Source organism: Calidris pugnax, unplaced genomic scaffold, assembly GCF_001431845.1.
Source record: "Calidris pugnax isolate Ruff unplaced genomic scaffold, ASM143184v1 scaffold319, whole genome shotgun sequence".
In the NCBI taxonomy this organism is placed as follows: Eukaryota; Metazoa; Chordata; class Aves; order Charadriiformes; family Scolopacidae; genus Calidris; species Calidris pugnax.
This window is the reverse complement of record NW_015091193.1, coordinates 333,642-342,347: the sequence shown is the minus strand read 5'-3', so window position 1 is coordinate 342,347 and position 8,706 is coordinate 333,642. Positions and strand designations below refer to the sequence as shown.

General features: G+C 48.4%; 1 protein-coding gene across 1 annotated transcript in view; it reads right to left on the bottom strand.

Annotated features, from left to right (window-relative positions):
- LOC106898345 (olfactory receptor 2AT4) overlaps window positions 1–8,370 on the bottom strand; it is a 51,852-nt gene extending 43,482 nt beyond the window's left edge. The window contains exon 1 of the mRNA XM_014959537.1: window positions 7,444–8,370. Coding sequence (XP_014815023.1) covers window positions 7,444–8,370 — 927 coding nt within the window. The remainder of the gene's footprint in view (window positions 1–7,443) is intronic.
- Window positions 8,371–8,706: the final 336 nt, after the last annotated feature.

The following is an 8,706-nucleotide window of genomic DNA, read 5'->3' as shown; positions in this document are numbered from 1 at the left end:
GGAACAGGCTGCCCAGGGAGGGGGTGGAGTCCCCATCCCTGGCTGTGTTTAAGGGCCATTTAGATGCAGTGCTGAGGGACATGGTGTAGGGGAGGACTTTGTAGAGTAGGGGAGATGGTTGGACTCGATGATCCCAAGGGTCTCTTCCAACCTCAGTGATTCTATGATTCTATGAAAAGCAGATCGGTGCATGCGATGTGGACCTTTCCTTGCTGTCCTCGGTGCCACAGGAGGAGCCAGAGCTGCAGTTTCCAGCTTGCTTGAGGGACCCAGAGTCACCAAATCCATGGTTTGCGTGCCAAGGGCTTCAGCGCTTTCCTTAAATGTTGTTTTAAATTCACCTTCGTCCTCCTTCCTTAGCAATGAAGTTGATAAACGTTAGCGAGTCTAATTTACATACGAGTTGGGCAGCGACTCCTAAAACCATAAATGATGCTATGAATAAGAAGGTGTCCTTGCATTTCCACCTCTCCAGCTGGTGACCGAAGGGAATATTGCATTTTAATCCACAAAGCAGATTGCAAAGTCAAACAAGACGAGGGCATCTGTCAAGTGGAGGAACAACAACTACTGACACCCTTTAAATCCACCCAAGCAACAAAGTACCACAGAGAATTACCAGATTCAGGTTTGACCAGAAAACTCTACTTCTGTGTATCCATGCACACCTGTTGGGAAGACCGGAAGCTTCCTGGAGGCAAACGGATAAAATGGCTGTTATGGACAGCAAATCCTAATGGCTGAGAATCATAGAATCACGGAATGGTGGAGGTTGGAAGGGGCCTTCCAGATCATAGAGTCCAACCATCAACCCACCACTGACCCATGTCCCTCAGCACCACCTCTGCCCGGCTTTGAAGTCCCTCCAGGGATGGTGACTCCACCCTGGGCAGCCTCTTCTAAGCCTTGATAATGCTTTTGGTGAATAAATTTTTCCCAAGCTCCATCCTAAACCTCCCCTGGTGCAACTTGAGGCCGTTTCCTCTTGTCCCATGGCTTGTTCCTTGGGAGAAGAGACTGACCCCCCCTGGCTACACCCTCCTTTCAGGGAGTTGGAGAGAGCCAGAAGGTCTCCCCTCAGCCTCCTTTTCTCCAGGCTCAACACCCCCAGCTCCCTCAGAGCTTCTCCAGACCCTTCTCCTTGTTCTCCAGACCCCTCACCTTCTCCGTTGCCCTTCTCTCGACACACTCCAGCCCCTCAAGGTCTTTATTGTAGTGAGAAGTACACAAAGTGGCACAAAGTGGTGCAAGGGCAGAAGGATTCTACTACCTTTTCTTGTCTTGAAGACCCATTGAAAGATTTTTGCGGTCAATCAGGATCCTTGCAGTGACCTCCCCAAGCCCTGTCCTTTCTAATAGCAAGATTTGGAGCCTTTGGTTCTTGGTGAGACATCACACGTAGAATCATGGAATGGTTTGGGTGGGAAGGAACCTTAAAGATCTTCCAGTCCCAGCCCCCTGCGACATGGGGAAGGAACCTTAAAGACCACCCAGTCCCAGCCCCCTGGGACATGTTCCACCAGCCCAGGTTGCTTCAAGCCCCTTCCAACCTGGCCTTGAACCCCTCCAGGGATGGGGCAGCCACAGCTTCTCGGGGCAACCTGGGCCAGGCTCTCACCACCCTCACACCAAACAAGTTCTTCCCCACATCTCAGCTCCATCTCCCCTCTTTCAGGGTCAAACCCTTCCCCCTCCTCCTAGGGCTCCCCTCCCTCATCAAGAGTCCCTCCCCATCTCTCCTGGAGCCCCTTGAGGGACTGGAAGGGGCTCCAAGATCTCCCTGGAGCCTTCTCTTCTCCAGGCTGAACCCCCCCAACTCTCTCAGCCTGACATCTGCCTCTTCTTCCTCCTGTCCTGGGGGTGTGCAGGGCTCAGCTCACCCTCAGCACAAGCAGCAAGCCTCATATGAGAAAAGCATTTTCCAGGGCATGGTCCCACCAGCCTGGTGCAGAGGGACCAAGAAGAAGTCTCTAAACCAGCAGGAACAGGGAGGAGGATTCTTCTTGATCCCTCATTGTCTGGTCGGGTGAAAGGAGTCATCTCATCTCAAACACAGGATTGTCGCTGCTCTGAAAGGGCACATCACCAAACCTAGGACATGGCAAAAGAGATGTCTCAAAGGGAAGACCATGGCTTTCACTACCACTAGGAGTCATCTCATCTCAAACACAGGATTGTCGCTGCTCTGAAAGGGCACATCACCAAACCTAGGACATGGCAAAGGAGACATCTCAAAGGGAAGACCATGGCTTTCACGACCACGGGAAGACCTTGAAAGACACCCAACTCCTGGTGGGGTTGGCAGCTGCGCAGATTTCCGAGGAAGAAAGGGTGAAAAAAGCCATTAAACAGGGAAGCTGCAGTAAAGCATGAATTGGGAGTGGATTCCCAGCGGTTGCCGGGGCTCCCTGGGGCTTGGGCCATAAGGCTTTTCTTCTGTGTACAAAAAGAAGTATTCTTTCCAACCCTTTGACTATTTTCAGGCTCTTCCAGCACGACAAATACCCAGCAAATGTCATGGAGCTCCCCGGGAGTGAAGGGATGCAGTGGAAAGCAGAAAAATCTATGCAAAAAGCAGAGGGGGGAAAAAAACAGATATCCACGTCACCAAGTGATGAAAAATGGTGTTAAACCACTGAGAAAGTGATGAGTTCATTCTCCGGCGTCTGGGACTTCTGCCATGACGCGTGTCCCAGTGGAGAAGCTGCGTGGCTGGGGGTCTGCCTGCAGGGACACCCACTTCTCAACCTGCTGTTTTACTTTTATTCCATTTAAAAAAAAAATAAATAGTCAAAATGTGCATTATTCTGCTGCAGACGTTGTGACATTTCCAACTCAGATTTCCCTGGGTTTTAGATCAATAAACAGACCTGGAAACCTCATGGCTTTGTATTTCCCTGCCGTGATGTAAGATCCCTTGTGAGCTGACCAGAACTGATCTGCTTTAAGGAGAGAATCATAGAATGGTTTGGGCTGGAAAAGGCCTTAAAGACCATCCAATCCCACCCTCTGCCATGGGCAGGGACACCTCCTACCAGAGCAGGTTCTTCAAAACCCCCTCCAACCTGGCCTTGAACCCCTCCAGGGATGGCACAGCCACAGCTTCTCTGGGCAACCTGGGCGAGGGTCTCAACAACTCATCCATCCATTCATTCATCCTCCCACCCATCCATTTCTTCCCCAGTTCTCATCTCCATCTCCCCTCTTTCAGGGTCAAACCCTTCCCCCTCCTCCTGTGGCTCTCCTCCCTCATCAAGAGTCCCTCCCCATCTCTCCTGGAGCCCCTTGAGGGACTGGAAGGGGCTTGAAGGTCTCCCTGGAGCCTTCTCTTCTCCAGGCTGAATCCCCCCAACTCTCAGAGCCTGTTCTCCCAGCAGAGGGGCTCTTATCATCAAAGAAGTCACCCTGGTGATTGCAAACATTTCCAGGTGGAGACCATCCCACATAGAGAAAAACAAGTGAGATGTCTTCCTTCTAAATATGTCTCTTTTTTATTTCATTGGCCGTGGAGGAGCCCAGCTGGTGAGCTTGACCCTGATGGATGAGAAGGAGGAGACATCACCTGGGGAGGATGGGACTCAGGGGTTTCTTTGGAGGCTTTTGAGTGATCCCAGAGAACGTTGTGCTTTTTAAGGGGGGGGGGAAGGAGGTGCAACCCTTGGGTGCTTTCTCCATGGAGCGCTGTGGTGGGTGAGGCTTTCCCTTCACACCAGGTCAAAGCAAAAGCAAAAAAAAAAAAACAAAAACAAGGAAAGCAGGAGGGTTTTGAAGTTCTTGTGTTTGATGGTGAGCAGAGAGGAACCACGGAAAAAGAATATCTGCTTTTGCAAGGACTTTTCTTAGAAGAATTCTGATGGTTGCAAAATAGATTACATAAACTCTTGTGGCCTTTTAAGCTTTTATTCTAATGGCACTTGAAACAATCTGGCCTTTGCTTCGCAGCCACAGGGCACGTAATTTGCACGACGAATGAGCTCATGGCCCTCTTGGGAAAGGCATCTCAGGCAAGTCAAGGCGGGGAGAGGGCTCTCAAGATGGATGTGGGGGGGACACAAGACCAGCAGATGAGTGTGGGCACTGATAAGCTCCTTGGGGGGCATATAGTTTTATATTTTCTGATTGTCTTTCATTCTGAAATCAGAAAAAAATAAAGAAAAGATAAAAATTGTGGTTTTCTTGCAAGATTTTCGTTAAGAAAGGAGAATGGTCTGAGCTGCTGGGATGTGGAAGGGTTGGAGAAGGAAGGGTTGGAAGGCGAGTTGGAGACCACTGGAGTAATTTAAGGACAATAATGAGTATCAGGTGAGAAAATCTGCTGCTTGGATGGAAAGTATTGCCCACAGTTGTTCTGGCTGACATAAAAATTCGGTACGGGAAGGATTCTTGTGGTTCATATTCCTAAACATATTCCTGCATCCCATGGCTCGGAAATACCCGTCTGGAAAAACTGGTGCTTGGAGTCTGCAGTTTCTTCTGCTCAGTGTAATTCTTATTTGTTTTGTGTTTTTTTTTGTTTCCTTTAAAACAGAGACGAAGGTTTGGAGCAGAAAACTCATTACGTGGAGGCAGCGTCTTGTAAGAGGCAGCTGCGTGACCCTCTGGGTACCGGGATAATGCTGTTGCTGCAGATAACAAATAATATTAGCTGGAAATGGTTCCTAGCTGTTAGGCAAAATTATTATATTGTCAAATGTGATGAATGGGGGAGCTGGAGAAGGCTTTAGCATCTTATTTGGGTAGTTCTGCTCTGTAATGTTATTCTGAAACGCTGGTTTCATGCTCGAATCTTGCCCTTGGATGCAGATGGTAGAAACCAACCGAGGTCTTTCTTTCCCTCTTGAGTGACAAATGGTATTGAGATTTACCCAGGTAAAAAAAGTCCAATTCCACAAAGTAAATGAGGAGCTCACACTGTACAAGGGGAAAACTCTAAAAAATACGTAAAATCTTTTGGGTAGATTCTCTTCTTTTATATAGTCATGCCAGTGACGAGGTGCTCTCCCATCATTGCAGGCTCCACTCCTTCTGGGGAGGACCTTGGAAGGTCCCTCCTCCTCAAGGCCCAGTTCCAGCCATAGCTGGGGGGAGGGGAAGTCCAATTAATTGCTTTGTATTAGTCATTTCCTGAGATAATGTGCTGGAGCGATGCCTCCTGGGTGCAGCTCCTATAGACATCTCCTGTGAAGAACACAGAGGGGATATCTGGGGGTTGAGGGGGGTTTATTCTCTTATAGCAGAATGAACTTCTAAGAATTGACAGGTGGTGGTCAATTTTTGCTCATTTTTGGGGGTCTTTTTCACCCCAGTTTGCCCATGGGTCTTGGAAGAGGAGGAGTGCTGTTGGTGGTGGCTCTCAGCATCTCACCCCTGTGGCTGCAGAGGCTGATTTCCCACCACGTTTGGTGGCCACAAGCCATCACCCAAGGCCACCACGGGCTTTTTATGGCAGCTGGTAACATCCTACCCCACTGGAAGGTTTGGAAACCCAAGTGCATCCCTTCTCCACGGCTTAATTTTCCTTTTCCTGATGACTAGCCAAGGGGAGAGCCCAGCATCTCCAGTTTCCCTCTTCCTCCAGATGACAATGAATTGTGAATCCCTTCCAGGCTCCCCGTCCTGGGGCTTTGGAAGGAATTTCCAAGCCGTGGTTGAAAAAAGGCATGGAGAGCCCTGAGGGGTTGGGGGATACCCCTCTGGGCTCAGCACCTCCACGATGCCGGGCTCTGCACTGCTGCCTGCTTCTCATCCTTGGAAAAAATCCATGCAATAAAAATAGTAGCTAAAATTCACATATTTAGGACTTTATCTTTTTCCTTGGGAACACTTGTTTCTGCAAAATGACTAGTTGAGAGGAGTAAAACCATCTTTTATATATATATCTATCAGGGGGGGAATGCTGGAAGGATTAGGTGGTGATAATCTCTGTTTGATGACGGTGCAGACAATTATATCCAGCTTTTATAACTATCCCGCAAGAACAATGTTAAAGCATAAAGAGTTTTGGGAGAAAACCCACGAGAATGGTTAAAAGTTTGGAAAATGTGTATTAGAGTGAGAGCCTCTGGGTACCCATTTAATAAAGAGGAGTTTGATCATCTCATATGTGGATTTACATGGACAGCAGGGATCTGGTGTCAGATGGAAAGTGGAATGAGATCTTCTGTCTGGAAAATGAGCAACACCAAAGTGGAAATTTCTGAGGAATATCTTAACTGTGGAAGTAATAAAAAAAAAAAAAGAACATTTTACTGGTCATTACGAACAGTTGTTTGCTGCTAAACCCTTTGTTAGGAGGGGATTTCAATTGAAAACTCTCTTGTAGTTCAACTAGAAGTGATGGAGCTTTGTTCTTCAAGGAGAAGAGAAGGTTGAGGGGGGATCTGATCAACGCCTATAAATGCTTAAAGGGTGGGTGTCAGAAGGATGGGGTCGGTCTTTTTTCAGTGGTGCCCAGGGACAGGACAAGAGGAAATGGGTACAGACTTGAACATAAGAAGTTCCATCTAAACGTGAGGAGGAACTTCTCCACTTTGAGGGTGGCAAAGCCCTGGCAGAGGCTGCCCAGGGAGGTGGTGGAGTCTCCTTCTCTGGAGACCTTCAAACCCCGCCTGGACACGTTCCTGTGGGACCTGCTCTGGGTGGCCCTGCTCTAGCAGGGGGTTGGACTAGTTGATCTCCAGAGGTCCCTTCCAAACCCAGATCATTCTGTGATTCTGTGAAAAGCTGAATTAAATAAGCTCCAGATAAACAATCACACTTTCTGATACTTTATTCTGCCTTAAATTTGAGGTTCATGGTATTTTATTGACTGTTGCTTCACATGGGCTTTTATAATGCAGGAACTTGTGAACCTCCCTGTTGGATACAAGAAGTGGTTGGTGGCACCTTGTTGTACCCAGACACCGTTTTGTCCAGCTCTACACATTGTATTTTTTAATTCATCTTCATTGTTTCCCTCAGTTCTGCAGTCCTGTGAAGTGATTTTGGAGTTTCCTTACCCAGGAATCACAGTCCGGGTTCACCTCCATCACTTGTAGGGCCAATAACTGCTCCCACCGCTGAAACTCTTAAATGTGGGATTTAAAGTAATGTGTCTTCCACAGGGCAATGTGGAGGGGAGAGAGTAAAGCCCCAGTTCAGCTTTATTTAGTGCATTTTCAGCTTTATTTAGAGCATTCACCGTTTTATTTAGTGCATCGGGGATTTAGAAGGATGGAAACCAAGCCAGAAAATGATAAATATTACAGCAAGTTTACTAAAATCATCTCAGAAATGGGCTGAGATACGTTAACAGAGGACTCGCCACAGTTCAGGGGCACCAAACAAAACTCCAAAGGTGATGTGTCTTAATTAACCAGAAATAATAAGTGGCACGAAGCATCCACACCACTGTAAATTTTACCCAAATAAATACAATTTTTTCAAAAGGGGAAAGATTTTCAGAAAAATAAACTTTTTAACGGCAGACTTTACTTCCTGGTTGCGTAAAGTGTAAATGATGGGGTTTAACAAGGGGGTTAAAATAGAGAAGATGACGTTGCTCATGACGTGGACGTCCACGGGGATGTCCGCTCTGTAGGACGCGTAGGCCACAGCGATGGAGAAGTAGTAAGTGACCACCACAAGCAGGTGGGAAGAACATGTTGAAAAAGCCTTCAGGCGTCCTTCTTTGGAGTGGATCTTCAGGACGGAGAGGATGATGTGGATGTAGGAGATGGTGACGAGAGACAGAGGGACGACCGACACTGTCATAGCGATGGAGAACCCCAAGAAGGTCTGGAAATCAGCACGGAAATCCGAGCAGGCGGCTTGTACCACTGCCAGGTGGTCACAGAAGCAGTGGTGAACCTTGGTGGTGTCCCCGTAAGCCAGCCAAGAGGTCTGCATGATGACGGGCACGGGTATTAGCAGTGCCGTGGTCCAGGCGCTCGCTGCCAGCTGGATGTTGACTCTTCTTGTCATCTTGGCCGAGTAACGAAGGGGGTTGCAGATGGCTTCGTAGCGGTCGTAAGCCATGACCACCAGGAGAAGGGCCTCGGTTACCGTCAACCCATGAAAACTATACATCTGCAGAAAACAGCCCTGGAACGAGATGGTTTTGGCGTTGGCCAGGAACATCATCAGCATTTTGGGGATGGTGGTGGTTGTGAAGAGCACGTCCAACACGGAGAGATTAAGCAGGAAAAAGTACATGGGTTTGTGGAGCGTATGGTCGACCACAACCACAGTGATGATGACAGCATTACCGACCAGGATCAGAAGGTAGAACAGTAAGAACACAATGAAGAGGAGGGTCTGGAATTCCTGGAGAGCTGGAAACCCCACTAAGAAAAAGACTTTAGTGGAAGCATTGCTGCTGCAGCTCTCCATGGTGGGGCTGGTCAAAACACCTGCAAGGGTGAAGAGGGAGTAAGGAAACAAGCTGATATCATAGAATTTGGGTGAGAAAGGACCTTGAAGCCCCGGAAACAAGCTGATATCATAGAATTTGGGTGGGAAAAGACCTTAAAGCCCCCCTAGTGCAACCCCCTGCCCTGGGCAGGGACACCTCCCACCAGAGCAGGTTGCTCCAAGCCCCCTCCAACCTGGCCTTGAACCCCTCCAGGGATGGGGCAGCAACAGCTTCTCAGGGCAACCTGGGCCAGGATCTCACCACCCTCACACCAAAGAATTTCTGCCTGAGATCTCTTCTCCATCTCCCCTCTT